General features: G+C 42.8%; 1 protein-coding gene across 12 annotated transcripts in view; it reads right to left on the bottom strand.

The window, feature by feature from the left end:
* The window catches only part of ELF2 (E74 like ETS transcription factor 2), a 113,996-nt gene that overhangs the window by 21,154 nt on the left and 77,217 nt on the right, over positions 1-15,625 (bottom strand). Inside the window, exon 1 of one of the 12 annotated variants that reach the window (XM_062199602.1) lies at positions 2,101-2,330. The exons of 9 other annotated variants lie outside the window; for them this stretch is intronic. In XM_062199602.1, the coding sequence (XP_062055586.1) occupies positions 2,101-2,158 (58 nt within the window). In that variant the 5' untranslated portion in view covers positions 2,159-2,330. Of the gene's footprint in view, positions 1-766; positions 857-2,100; positions 2,331-15,625 lie in introns of those variants that run through there. 2 more of the 12 variants (XM_062199601.1, XM_062199606.1) reach the window with 2 other exon arrangements.

Genomic DNA, 15,625 nt, shown 5'->3' with positions numbered 1-15,625 from the left:
TTTTCAAACTGAAAACTGTGTACATCCATCCTCTCAAGCAAAATATCTCCAGGTCACATTCAGCTTCACTGATAGCTCCAAAGGCTTATGAAAAAACAAGCTTTCCATCAGCAATATGAGACCCTTTACAGCATTTTTCAAAGTTCTTACCACAGGGACTACTCTACAGATCTTTCTAAGTATTCACAGTTACTGAAACATCTCTTGAAACACACATTCGGCACTCACAGAAGTATCACTAACCGAACAATTCTAAGTATCGTATTACCCATAATGTAAGGCCACAAATTCCTTCCCTTAATTCGTATTATTCGTTAATAATTCACTAAAGAAGCAACTTCTCGTTGTGCTCTACTCCACCTCTTATTAAAATGTCAGTTTTTTGCTCTGACCAGAAAGTAACTGTCACATTTTTAATCACTACTCAGTAAACTGATTTTTCGGAGATCTTTCAAACACACAATATTTACATCCTTTAGACTAAAAGGCTATTCATGATTCTGTATTTTATCACACATATGGTTACACGTATTAGTTCAGACTTTATCTGTACTGAGACTTCTGCTGAATTTGGAGATACAAGTGTTCCTGAGTTTCCCCCAGCCCAACTGAATCAAGGGTTCTCGCCGGCCAACTAATTTCAAGCCCACCACCACCACCTATAAACAACTGCAAAGAGCCCAAGACCATTCACAGCACTACTGGTATTTCTCATCTTCCCAATCTCATCGATGGCGACAGGCAGACTCAACGAGAAGGGACGTACGTGGTTACGACTACACCAAGCACCAGCAGTGCAGCACTGCTGCACCGACCCAGGGCCCTCACTGCACGGTCTGCCATGAAGGAAAGCTGCTTTTTCTATGTAACTTAAGTCCGTGCCCTTCCGCTGCAGCAGTGGCGCCGCACATCCCCCACCCCTGCAGCCACTTCCGTGTTTACACTCCTCTTCCCTCCAATTCCATGCGTACATTGTCAGCTTCACTCCCGCCCAATCTTCATTGGCCCAGCGCTGGCCCGTGGTCCCGCCCCCAGGAGCTAGCGTTCCTATTTGGAACATCGCAGAGAGCGGATTGGAACTGGAGGCCTGTCAATCGCGCCCGCTCTGTCCTCTCCGAGGCGCTTCCGCTATGGTGGGAGGTTTGGGGGGGAGGGGAAAAGGGGCAATTCCGTGCAGAGACTTCCCTAGGGCCAAGACTCCCTCCCTCCCCGCCCCACTGCTTCGCGTTCACCCCCCGATTACAAAAATAAACCTCCTCGGATGCCCCAACGCTCCCGGCCAGGGGCATGAAAGACGCCCGTGTCCTTCCCGTCCTCCCCCTAGAAAAGCCGCCCACGAGGGAAGGGGCACAAACCTAGTTTCTCCGGCCACCCATTAAACGAGGAAAGGGAGGCGGGCCCCCGGGAGAAGCAGCATCGCGGCTACTCAACGTGACTGAGTGGCCCTTCCAGAACCGTTACTCCAGGGACGGCACAATGCGGGACGTGCGGAGGAGGGAGGGTCACCGCATTTTTTGGCGGGTACCGGTGCACCGGACATCGCCCGGCGCTGCCTAGCCCATGCGGAAGTCGTGGTTCCGCGGACCCCGAAGTCTGGACCGAGAAGGCGGCGGGGCGGGCGATCGTGTCCCTAGACGTTCCCCCCAGGAGCCCGCCGCCCCCGACCGCGGGCAGCAGCGGCCTCTCCGGCCAGACAGCGTGGCAGGCGCAGCCGAGAGACAACAGCTTCACTCACTTCCTGGTTCCGCGGCAGCTGGGGTGAAGCGCACAACTCACCCGCCCCCGACTCCCCAACTTAGCCGCGGCTCCGCTCGCCGGCACCCGCTGCCAGCGCTCCGCCCGGCAGCCGCCGCCGCCGCCGCACGCCGAACCCACCCCGGAGCGACAGCGCCGGCTTGCAGGCAGGTTACTCTCCAAGGTGATCACTTCCTGATTCGTCGCCTCCATTACTTCATTCACTCCCCCCTTCCCCTGGCCGCCCAGTGCCTGTGGTGGACACTGTACCCCCTGCACTGACCGCTCCAGGGGAGTCACCCCGCCTTCTGTGCACCCCCTCTCCTGCTGCACCGATGCACAGGAGAAAAGTTCCCCTGCCCTTACCGGCCCGGATGAGCAGATCCAGCTGGTTCGTGGGTCCCTCATGCAGAGACGTCGCCATGTTTATCCCGGGGCTGGAGCTGCTGCTTCACATTGACTTCCACCGTGAGCAGCGGCGGCAGGGGAGGAGGCGGAACCCGCGGCCGGAGACACACGCCGTGCGACCGACACACACTCACGCACTCGCACACACTCCGACGCCCGGATCCTTGCGCGTCCTCCGACAGGAAGCCGAGGCCGGCCCGCCTCCCGCCGCCGGGCTGAGAAACCCCACCACCTAACGGCAGGGGCGGCGGCGGCGGCGGCCCCGGCTGGCGACGCGATCCTTCCGCCCCGCGCCCAGACAGGAAGTCCCGGACGCCGGCCCCAGAGCGGCCGTAGCCCGCGGCCGGGAGACACCTGAGGCTGGGACGCTGCTCCGGGGGCCGCGGCGAGGACACGGCCCCTCGGCAGGAAGAGGCACATTTCACGCCCTGCGGAAGAAAAGTCTACAATCGCCACCCCCCCCCCCCCCTCTGGAAAACAGCCATTAATCAAATTTTCTTCCTGGAAGCGTTCGAATACCTAGTCCCGCAGCTGTAAATAAAGATGGCTTTTTAACTTGTTTTGGCCTTTCAAGAGCTTATGCAACATGTAACCAGTTCTCCTGAAAGCAGTGCATTTTAGAACAGAAGCACCAACAAAAAGTCATACTAGAAAGCACTCTGAAAGCATTACTGGCAAAGCGAGAGGCTTCTAACTACTTTGCGAGACCGCCTTCATCCTTTTCTTCTGACAGCACACCAAACGGGTATTAAGTAAACAACAGAACACACCAACCTCTCAGGGATTAAATTAGACTACTCCGATTTGCTGAGCATGAAATTCATGTACCCTTTCATTTCTGTTTGGTTGACGTCCTCATTTAATTGTCATCTCAAAATCTTTGCTAGAAACTATTTGTACAAAGTACCCTGCATATTAAAATATAATAGGGAGATAACTTGCCAATTCATTTTGTATAGATTTCATGATCAACGGGAAATCAATAAAATGACAGGGACTTCCTTAAATCCTGGCTTCAGGGTTTCATAATAAAAATTGTTTGAAACCAAACGTTGCTGTAAAGTTGTTTGTACACAATTTACTTAAGCAGTGCCTCCTGTGAAGTTCAATAAATATTTGCTGAATAAACACAAAAAACAAAAAGAGCTCTGGCAGTTACAAATTTAAAATATGAATTAAGGTGACATAAACTTGATGTGAATTAACTTAATTCTATCTATACCTGGGAAAATTTTTTCAGTGGTAATATTACTGCAGTATCACTATAGAAATCTGCCCAGTATCAGTGTAGTAACAGAATAGTCACATACCCCATACCCCATGGCCCCCCCCCCTTTTTTTTTTTTTTGTCATTTCTTCTAAATGTACCTGTGTTCTCTTGGCCTTTTCCCCTAGCCCTAACACTATGATCCCTACTCTCCCAAAAGAGCCTATGGGTCACTGCCAAAGTACAACTCCCCTTAAACCAAATTAGGATCTATGTCTTGGGTTGGGTAAATCTGCCATGTATGGGACAAAAGAAACTGAACGACTGGTAGCTTTTATTTTTCATTGCTAATAAACTTAAAATGCAGATCCTCCACTGATAGCACCAAAAACAGCTTCCATGTAGGGAGATGGGAAGTAATATTAAAGAGTAATTGCAGGCTTTAGGCAAATCATTGAATTTGATAACATCTGAATTTCTATTCCTATTAATTGGTAGTTTTTTATGTATTCTGAAAAGAAATGCATAATGTAAGTCAAAGGTGTATTTCTTGTGGAGGTACCATGTAAACTTGGCTCAAGAAGTAGTCTTTCTTTTTTTTCTAAGATTTATTCATTTACTTGAAAGAGTTACAGAGAGGAGAAATGGAGAGACCTTCCACCCACTGGTTCACTCCCTAGATGGCCACGATAGCCAGGGCTGGGCCAGGCCGAAGCCAGGAGCCAGGAGCTTCATCTGGGTCTCCGACATGGGTGGCAGGGGCCTAAACACTTGGGCCATCTTCCACTGCCCCTCCCAGGCCATTAGCAGGGAGCTGGATCAGAAGTGGAACAGCAGCCAGGATAGGAACCAGCATCCATATGGGATACCAGCATTGGAGGCGGTGGCTCCATCTGCTACACCATAACACTGGCTCCTAAGTAGTAGTCTTTCTAATGTTGAAAAGAATCAGTTTGATTCATACTTAACTTTATTTTTTTAATTCAATACTTAACTTTATTTTTAAGTTTTTATTTACTTGAGTAGCACAGAAAGATCTCCCATTGTCGGTTACTCAGGTTACAACTCAGTTCTCCCACGAGGGTGGCAGGGACCCCACCTAGTTGAGCCATCACCTGCTGCCTCCCAGAGTGCACATTAGCAGGAAGCTGGACTCAGTAGCCAGCCCAAGAATACAACACAGGCACTCCAACCGGAGAAGCTGGCATCTTAACCAGGAGGCCACACACTGCCCCATGATATGTAACTTTTATCTTACAATTTACTTTGGAAATATATCTGAAGAAGTGAACCATGTATATGCAGTATCTTCAAAAAGTTCATGGAAAATGCATATTATTAAAAAGTGATGGATTTTAAAATTTTTTGCATCAAAAATAAACAGCTTTTAATTCCATTTCCATGATTTTTTTTCCTTTTTATTTGAAAGAAACAGAGACAAGCAGGGGAACATATTCCATTCACTGATTCACCACCCACCCCATGCCTGTAATAGCTGGGATTATGCCAGGCTGAGCCAGGAGAGAGAGAGAGAATTTCCATTCATTGGTTCACTCCCCATATTGGCTACAACAGCCAGGAATGGGCCAAAGCCAGTAGCCTCAAACTCCAACTGGGTCTCCTACATGTGTGGTAAGGACCTAATCACTTGAGCTGTCACTGTTGCCTTAGGGTACACAATTGCAGAAATCTTCCAATAGGGGATGTGGGCATATCTACCAGCAACTTGACCACTGCACAAAATGCCCACCCTGGCTTCCACAAACTTTTTGAGGTACCATCAAAAGGTATCAACTTCATATTTCAAGCTCCAAAAGAGTAACAACTATATTCCCGCATAATACCTATTATTTACACACACACACACATACATACATACACATATAACGCAGAAAGATTGCGAAATAGTCTCATATAGTTAAAGCTCTTATGAAAACACAATTCCCAAGGCCAGTGCTCCATGGGACAGCAGGTTAAACTACTGTTTGAAATGCTGGCATCTTGTATCACAGTGCTAGTGGTAATCCAGCCTGCTTCACTTCTAATCCAGCTTTCTGCTAACACACCTGGGAAGGCAGCAAAAGATGACCCACTGCCACCCATGTGGGAGACCAGGATGGAGTTCAAGGCTCCTGGCTTTGGCATGGCCCAGTCCTTGCTATTGTGGCCAATTTGGAGAGTGAGCCAGTGAATGAAAGATTCTCTCTCTCTCCCCTCTCTCCCCCTTTCTCTGTAGCTCTATCTTTCAAATATATAACTTTTGTTAATGAAAAAAGAAAACACAATTCCCTGGGCTTTAATGCAATTCTTTCATGATGGTGTAAGCAGGCTTTCAAAAGTCACCAATACTTTTTTAAGAGACCAATAATACTACATTGGAAGTAACAAGAGTTAGCTGCTGCTGGAATTATCCACTGGCACAAATTTTCAAGAAAGCAATGTGGAATATATCAAGAGTCTAAAAGAACTCAGCATTTTCTGACATAAGAAGTTCATTTCTGGGGCCTACTCTGAGAAAACAAGAATGCCATTCAATGGATTTTTCAAGTTTGAAGAACTTTTAACAACATGGGAAAATATTAAAAATAGAAGGGCAGGTGTTTGGTATACAGTTAAGTTACTGTTTTGGATGACCACATTCCATATCTGAATGCCTGATTGAAGTCCTGGCTCTCCACTTCTTGTCCAGCTTCCCACATAGGCATACCCTGGGAGGCAACAGATCATGGCCCAAGGACTTGGGTTTCTGCCATCTATATGGGAGACTCAGATTGAGCTCTGGGCTGTTGCAAGCATTTGGGGAGTCAACCAGCAGATGGACAAATTTTTTCTCTGCCTTCCAAATAATGTGAAAATAAAAATTTTTTAAAATATGTCATGATTTACATGTATATGTAATTTTCTATACAATATGCCTCAAATCATATAGTAAATATGATAATACAACTTATTAAATGTGTATTTGTTATATATATGCACTTATATTCATTTTTAGGATGCTGGATCATTTAAGACATCCGTGTCATGAGTTTGATTCCCAGTTCCAGCTCCTGATTCAACCTTCCTGCTGATACAGACCCTGGGTGGCAGCAGGTGATGGCTCAAGTAATTGGGCTCTTGTTACTCACATCAGATTACTTCCTGCTTCAGCCTGGCATAACCCTGGCCATTGTAGGTAGTTGGGGAGAAAAGCAATGGATGAGGGATCTTGCTCTTACACTTGCTCTCTCTCTTATCAAATAAATAATAAACTGGGACCAGCATTGTGGCACAGTGGGTTAAGCTGCTACCTCTGATGCCAGCATCCTATAAGGGCACAGTTTGAGTCCCAGCTGCTCCACTTCCCATTCAACTCCCTGCTAATGTGCCTAGGAAAGCAGTGAAAGATGGCCCAAGTAATTGGGCCCCTGCTACCTACATGGGATCGAGGTCCAGGCTTCAGGCTTTGAACTGGCCTAGTCATGGCCATGGCAGTCATTTGGGTAGTGAACCAGTAGATGGAAGATCTGTCTCACTCTCTGTCTCCCTCTCTCTCTAACTCTGCATTTCAAATAAATAAATAAGTTCTTATTAAATAAATAATAAATTAAAAAATTTTAACTGGCATATCTAGTCTTAATTTTCTATTAAAGCCATAGGTCCTACTTTCCAATTGTATGATGAACATCACTATTTGGATAACTCACTGGTATGTAAAGGTCTTCTAACTCCAAACATCCCTTGTTTCCTCCATCAATAACATCATTATCTTCCCAAGTTGGGGCAGGCATTTGACCTAGTGGTTATGATACTGGTTTGGACACCCATGTCCCACATCAGAGTACCTGGGTTTGACACCCAGCTCTGGCTCCTGACTCCAGCTTTCTGCTGATGAGACTCTAGAAGGCAGCATTGATGGCTAAAGCAGTTGGGTTCTTGCCAGCCAAGTGGGAGAACTGGATTGAGTTCTCAGAACCCCTCTTTAGCCCTTCTGGCCATCATGGGCATTTGGGGAATGAACCAAGTAATGACAGCTCTTTCTATGTGTGTCTTTCATTCTCATTGACTGTGTGTGTCTCATCTATCTCTCCCTCAGTCTCTCAAATAAATTTTTAAGCATTAAAAAAAATTTTTATGAATTACTTAGTTACTTGAAAAGCAGAACTACAGAGAAAGAGGGAGAGACAGAGAGAGGTCTTCCAACTGCACTTCCCTCCCTAAATGGCCACAACAGATGGAGTAGGTGGTCTGAAGCCAGGAGCTAGGAGCTTCCTCCTGGTCTCCTACTTGGGTACAGGGGTCCAAGCATTGGGCCATCCTTTGCTGCTTTCCCAGGCATATTAGCAGGGAGCTAGACTGGAAGTACAGCAGCCAGGACTTGAATCAGCACCTGTATGGGATGCCAGTGCCACAGGAGGCAGTGTTTTTTTACCTGCTAAGCCATAGTGCCAGCCCCTGAAATTTTTTTAAGTTTAAGTCTTGATGAAGTTAATATCTGTTTTCACTTATAAAAGTTAAAATAATTCTTCAAATATAAATGAAATAGAAAAATTAAGAAAGATTTAGAAAAAAATAATTACAATGAAAATGTAGTTATGTCAAATTATATGTGACACAGTTAAATGAGTACCTAAGTAGGAAATGAATATGTTCTCTTTTTTTGGGGGCACAAAACACTCTTTTAATTCCATGCATAGTTTTTTCATAATACACATTTTCCATGGCATTTTTTGTGTTTTTTTTTTCTATGTTTTTATTTAGTAAATATAAATTTCCAAAGTACAGTTTATGGATTACAATGGCTTCCCGCCCCCCCCCCCCCCGATAACTTCCCTCCCACTCGCACCCCTCCCATCTCCCACTCCCTCTCCCATTCCATTCACATTAAGATTCATTTTCAATTATCTTTATATACATAAGATCGATTTAGTATATATTAAGTAAAGATTTCATCAGTTTGCACTCACACAGAAACACAAAGTGTAAAATACTGTTTCAGTACTAGTTATAGCATTAATTCACATTGGACAACACATTAAGGACAGATCCCACATGAGAAGTAAGTACACAGTGACTCCTGTTGTTGACTTAACAATTTGACACTCTCGTTTATGGCGTTAGAAATCTCCCTAGGCTCTAGTCATGAGTTGCCAAGGCTATGGAAGCCTTTAAGGTTCGCCGACTTCAATCTTATTCCAACAGGGTCATAGTCAAAGTGGAAGTTCTCTCCTCCCTTCAGAGAAAGGTACCTCCTTCTTTGATGGCCCCATTCTTTCCACTGGGATCTCACTCGAGAGATCTTTCATTTAGGCCTTCTTTTTTTTTTTTCCCCCAGAGTGTCTTGGCTTTCCATGCCTAAAATACTCTCACGGGCTCTTGAGCCATATCCAAATGCCTTAAGGGCTGATTCTGAGGCCAGAGTGTTATTTAGGACATCTGCCATTCTATGAGTCTGCTGTGTATCCCACTTCCCATGATGGATCGTTCTCTCCCTTTTTGATTCTATCAGTTAGTATTAGCAGACATTTGTCTTGTTTGTGTGATCCCTTTGACTCTTAGACCTATCAGTGTGATCAATTGTGAACTGAAGATGATCACTTGGACTAGTGAGATGGCATTGGTACATGCCACCTTGATGGGGATTGTATTGGAATCCCCTGGGACATTTCTAACTCCACCATTTGGGGCAAGTCCGATTGAGCATGTCCCAAATTGTACATCTCCTCCCTCTCTTATTCCCACTCTTAAATTTAACAGGGATCACTTTTCAGTTAAAATTTAAACACCTAGGAATAATGGTGTGTTAATTACAGAGTTCAACGAATAGTACTAGAACAAAAAAAATACTAAAATGGATAAAGTATTACATTGTACATCAGTAGTCAGGACAAGAGCTGATCAAGTCACTGTTTCTCATAGTGTCCATTTCACTTCAACAGGTTTCCCCTTTGGTGCTCAGTTGTCACCAATCAGGGAGAACATATGATATTTATCCCTTTGGGACTGGCTTATGTTCTTTTTTTTTTAAGATTTATTTATCTAACTGAAAAACAGAGTGACAGAGAAAGAAGGAAAGATACAGATAGGGTGATCTTCCATTCTCTGTTTCACTCCCCAAATGGCCACAACAGCCAGGCCTGGGCCAGGCCAAGGCCAAGGAGCCTGGTTGCCCACATGAGTGGTAGGAACCCTATCACTTGGATCATCTTTCACTGCCTTCCCAGGCACATCAGCAGGAAGTTGGATTAGATGTGGAGCAACTGGAACTTAACCAGCACTTGGATACAGGGTGCTGGTGTTGTAAGCAGCAGCTTAACTTGCTGTACCCTAACACAGGCTCCAGAAGTGAAAGGTTTAAAAATAAACAAGCTAAGCATTCAAAAAAAAAAAAAAAAAAAAAAAAAAAAAAGCAGCAAGAGAGCAAATTCAAAGAATCAAGAAGAAAGGAAATAATGAGGATCAGAAAAAATGAAATAAGACAGAATTTTTAGATATAAAAAAGAATCACAAAACCAAAAGATGATTCTAACAGAGTAATAAAATGAATAGACCTTGTAAGGGTTTTCAAGAAAATACAATATGTTGGGGCCGGCACCACGGCTCACTTGGTTAATCCTCCGCCTGCGGCGCCAGCACCCAATATGGGCACTGGGTTCTAGTCCCAGTTGCTCCTCTTCCAGTCCAGTTCTCTGCTGTGGCCCAGGAAGGCAGTGGAGGATGGCCCAAGTGCTTGGGCACCTGCACCCACATGTGAAACCAGGAAGAAGCACCTGGCTCCTGGCTTCAGATCAGCACAGCACCTGCCGTAGCGGCCATTTGGGGAGTGAACCAATGGAAGGAAGACCTTTCTTTCTGTCTGTCTCTCTGTCTATAACTCTACCTGTCAAATAAAAAAAAAAGAAAATATGTGGAAGAGAAAGAGAATATCATTATATTCTTAGAAGTGTATCTATAAACTACACTGAATCTATTAAAAACTAAAATACTAAATTTAAAAGAAAAAATATATATGAGCATACAAAAGTACTTCAAAAAGTTCACAAAAAATGGAATTAAAGGTAAGTTTATTTTGGTGCAAAATAAAACTGAAATCCATACAGTCTTGAATAGATTTCCATGAACTTTTTGAACATTTGTTGTCTGTGATGTGTATACATATATACACAAATAGAATATAAAACAAAAGAGGAGAAACAACCACAAATCCAATAGGTATAAGAATTAATAAATTAGGGGATGGCATTGAGGCACAACAGATTAAGCTGTATCCTGGGATGCTGGCAATCTCATATGAGACCCCAGCATCCCATATAAGCTCTGGTTCTAGTCCCAGCTGCTCCACTTCCAATCCTGCTCCCTGCTAATACATCTGGGAAGGCAGAAGTTAGCCTAAACAGTTGAGGCCACCCACATAGGAAACCAGAATGGAATTCCAGGCTCCTGGGCCAGCCCTGGCCATTGCAGCCATTTGGGGAGTGAATCAGCAGATGGAAGCTATCTGTCTCTCCTTCTCCCTGTAAATTTGCTTTTCAAATAAATAAAATAAATTTAAAAAAAAAATAACAAATCAGTATTATGAGTAATTATAGCCTAATAAAGTTGAAATCTGGTTGCGATGTATAAATTACTGGAAATATGAAATTCCCAACACAAAATTGAGTAAAATAGAAAATAAATTAAAATGTAGCTGAGCCTTCCATCCACAAAAAAAAAAAAAGGTTTGAATATTTTAGGCAAATTCTAGCATATTTTAAAATTAATTCTTGGAGCCAGCACTGTAGCACAGCAGGGCACCACCTGCAGTGCCAGTATCCCATATAGATGCCGGTTCAAGTCCTGGCTGCTCCACTTTCCTTCCATCCAGCTCTCTGCTATGACCTGGGAAAGCAGTAGAAGATGGTTCAAGTCCTTGGGCCCCTGTACCTACATGGGAGACCTGGAAGAAGCTCCTGGCTTCTGGTTTCTGATTGGCGCAGCTCTGGCTATTGCAGCCATCTGGGGAGTGAACCAGCAGATAGAATAACTCTCTCTCTCTCTCTCTCTCTCTCTATCTATAACTCTGCCTTTCAAATAAATAAATAAGTCTTTAAAAATATAAAATTAAATTAATTTTTATCTTACACATGTTGTTGCAGAAAATAGAACATAAATATAAATGGAAGGTCCCTGGATTATTTGACCAGCCTAATGTAATCTTCATTCCAAAACCAAAGACCAAAGACAATATAACAAATTATACTTCCATTTCACTTAGGAATATATATACAAAAGTCCCTAAAGCAAAACAAAGCAAAAGTATGAAGATTTATCCTTTAACTGCGAAGAGAGTTCACCATCTGAGTATCTACAGATTTACTAACAATATCAGAGGAGAAAAATTATGACTGGTCAAAGAATGCCCAAAAAGCACTAGGTAGGACTCATAATCTAAACCAAAGATAAAACCCAAAAGAACAGAATTTCTTACTTTGCTACATATACTAAGACAAACATTAAATTTAAAGTTGAAACTTCAGACACACTCTTTCAAGATCAGGAACAAACCAGGGATATGGGATGCCAGCATGGCAAGCAAGGGCTTAACCTGCTGCACCACAACATGGGCTTCAGATGATAAATTAATGAACACTTTATGAATCTATCAAGATTACTATCTGGGATTCTTTCTTCAATTCATGCTCACTGTGATTGGATTATTATTTGGCAAATTCTTCTTCGTATGCATTTAGTTACTTAGTTATTACATACTTTTAAATCAATGCTGTGTTTCATTTGATACTTTTTATTTGGAATATTTGTAGCTATGAAAATACATGAGTTTCACAAGAAGTTTTCAATTTTTATACTGGAACAGTTTTAAGGTTCAGGTTACAGAGGCTTCATAAGATGAATTATAAAGTTTTCCCTCGTTCATTTTTTTTGTTTTGTTTTGTTTTTTGGACAGGCAGAGTGGATAGTGAGAGAGAGAGAGACAGAGAGAAAGGTCTTCCTTTTGCCGTTGGTTCACCCTCCAATGGCCGCCACGGTAGGCGCGCTGCGGCCGGCGCACCGCGCTGGTCCGATGGCAGGAGCCAGGTGCTTATCCTGGTCTCCCATGGGGTGCAGGGCCCAAGGACTTGGGCCATCCTCCACGGCACTCCCTGGCCACAGCAGAGAGCTGGCCTGGAAGAGGGGCAACCGGGACAGGATCGGTGCCCCGACCGGGACTAGAACCTGGTGTGCCGGCGCCGCAAGGCGGAGGATTAGCCTATTGAGCTGCGGCGCCGGCCATCATTCACTATTTTTCAATGATGGTTTATATTAGAGGGATTATGTATCTCTTAAAGTTTAGTAATACATGCAGGTTTGATAGATTTTATTAAAATATGCTTATGAAGGGAATTATTTCTTTATATTTTCTATTTTTTCTTGTATCAGTTGTGATTTACAAAATTTTAACATTATTCACTTCACAGGTTTACAAATGCCATGGAACAGCACCAGGGTCAAACTCAGGCACTCTGATATGGGATATGGGCATCTCAAGCAGTGTCTTAACTGCTGTACCAAATACTGCTTACCTTACTTCTCCTTAATCTTTTAGAGGTTCACCCATTTTATTAATTTTGTGGTTGTATTAGCAATCTACTAGTCTGCCTTATTTCCTATTCCACTCGTTGTGAATTTTGTCTTTCAAAAAATTCCTATTTACTTATTGGAAAGGCAGACAGAAAGAGAAAGTGCTCACATCTACTGGTTCACACGCTAAATGCCAGCAACAGCCAGGACTGGGCCATGCTGAAGTCAGGAGAAAGAAACTCAATCTGGGTCTTGCACTATTACCTGTTGCCTCCAAGGGTGCACTTCAGTAGGAAGCTGGAATTGGGAGCAGAGCTAATACTTGAACCCAGACTCTGATATGGGAGACAGAGGTGTCCCAAGTGACAACTTAACCATTGTGCCCAATGCCCATCTCTGACTTTTAGATTTATTTCTGTCTTTATTCTATTTTATTTGTATTTATTTTGGTAGCCCATTATTAACATCTAATACTTGAACATATTCTCATTCTATCAGTGTTTCTTACTTTCTAATAAATGCATTTAAAGCTTTATATTTCCCAGCAAGTTCTGCTTCAACCACACCCCAAGTTTTAGACTTCTTTTTTTTTTTTTTTTTTTGGACAGGCAGAGTAGACAGTGAGAGAGAGAGAGAGACAGAGACAAAGGTCTTCCTTTTCTGTTGGTTCACCCTCCAATGGCTGCTGCGGCTGGCCCAAAGCCAGAAGCCAGGTGCTTCTCCTGGTCTCCCATGCGGGTGCAGGGCCCAGGCACTTGGGCCATCCTCCACTGCCTTCTCGGGCCATAGCAGAGAGCTGGCCTGGAAGGGGGGCAACCGGGATAGAATCTGGCGCCCCGACTGGGACTAGAACCCGGGGTGCCGGCACTGCAGGTGGAGGATTAGCCTATTGAGCCGTGGCGCCCGCCTAGACTTCTATTCTTATTAGCTACAAATATTTTATAATTTTCATTTTCTCTCTAATCTACCAGTTGATTGAAGTATTTTGATTGTCTTTTCACTATTTTCTAATTTTACTGCATCATGATGAAATAATATATTTTGTGATAGTGATTTTCTAGACATCGCTGTGATTCCTCTCATGGTACATAGTTAACAACTGACCCCAAATATAACCAAAAACAAGAAAGTATAAAGTTCTATTTTATTAGGTTAAAAATAATGTACTATATACCTCTAGTTTATGAAATCTGTTAGTCCTGGGGTTGGATTCTTTGATGCTATTTGTAATTTTCGATCAGCCTGATTTTTGCATTTTAACAGAGACATGTTCAAATCCCGTTATTTTGTAAACACATTTACTTCTAGTAATTCTGAAAGCTTTTGCTTTAAATGGTATTTCACGACTATGTTGTTAGATGCATTTAAGCTTACAATTACTATATTTCCCACACTGCTCCTTTTAGAAATCTGCAGGGTCTCTCTCTCCCAAATAAAGATTTTTTCACCTAAAGTCTACTTTATTGTACCAGTTTCCCTTAGTTAGTATTTTTCTGGTAAACATATTTCCCATTTTTAAAAATATGCTTTATCTGTTACATGTTTGTTTGTTTCCATTCGATTTCTTTAGTACATCTATTATCAATAGTACAGGCTCTTGTGTAAAGATCACATAGATGACTTTAATATAATTTGTGACATGTTTTATACTTATTTCTACTATCTTGATTTATGATTTCTATTTCCATCGTTTTTTTTCTTCTGTGTTATATTTTGTTAAATTGGTCATGTTTAGTTTATCCTGTCCCCACACCCCAACTTACTATTTTAGAAGCTATGCTTCCTAGTTCCATGCTCTGGATGCTTAAAATAAATGTCCTTCTTTTTACTTCTCATCTTCTCTAGATTATGTTTCACACAGTTCCTATTTTATTTTACTTAAGGGCCAACACGATATGGTTCCACTGTACATATCCGGCCTTATATCTCAACCATATGCTCAAATGTTAAGTTAAATCACCGATTCTCAGTCTCTAAATACAATATAAATTTCTTGGCACTCTGTTCTGGGTCATCACATTTTCTCATTTATTCAACAAACACTTTTTTGAAAATCTATTAGGATCCTAATTCCAGTACACATAATGGATATAGTCTCTCATGTGAAGGAACATAATATGGAAAATTTAAACAAATAAATACAAATATCAATATGGTAGGCTGAAACTTCATAAACACGTGAATTAAGATAAATCAACTAATATAGTCAATCCTCCAAATCTGTGGATTCTGCATCCTTGGATTCAATGAAATGTGGATTAAAAGTATTTGAAAACAAAATTGCACCTGTACTGAAGGTGTACAGACTTTTCTTCAATACAACCTAACAACTAGGGCCGGCGCTGTAGCACAGGGGGTTAAAGCCTTGGCCTGCGGTGCCAGATCCCATATGGATGCCGGTTCAAGTCCCGGCTGCTCCTCTTCCAATCAAACTCCCTGCTAATGTGCCTAGGAAAGCAGCAGAGGGTGGCCCAAGTCCTTGGGCACCTGCACCCACATGGAGAACCAGAAGAAGCTCCTGACTCCTGGCTTTGGATCAGCTCAGCTCCAGCAATTGCGGCCATTTGGGGAGTGAACCAGTGGATGGAAGACCTCTCTCTGTCTCTGTCTGTAACTCTTTCAAAATAATAAATAAAATAAACCTAAAAGCAATATCATATTTATATAGTATTAGTTAAGTATTCTAGAGATGATTTCAAGTATCCAGGAAGATGTGCATAGGTTATCTATAAATATCAT

This window comes from Lepus europaeus, chromosome 8 (genome assembly GCF_033115175.1).
Source record: "Lepus europaeus isolate LE1 chromosome 8, mLepTim1.pri, whole genome shotgun sequence".
Taxonomy (NCBI): domain Eukaryota; kingdom Metazoa; phylum Chordata; class Mammalia; order Lagomorpha; family Leporidae; genus Lepus; species Lepus europaeus.
Note: the sequence above shows the minus strand (reverse complement) of the source record. Positions and strands in the feature narration are given on the sequence as shown.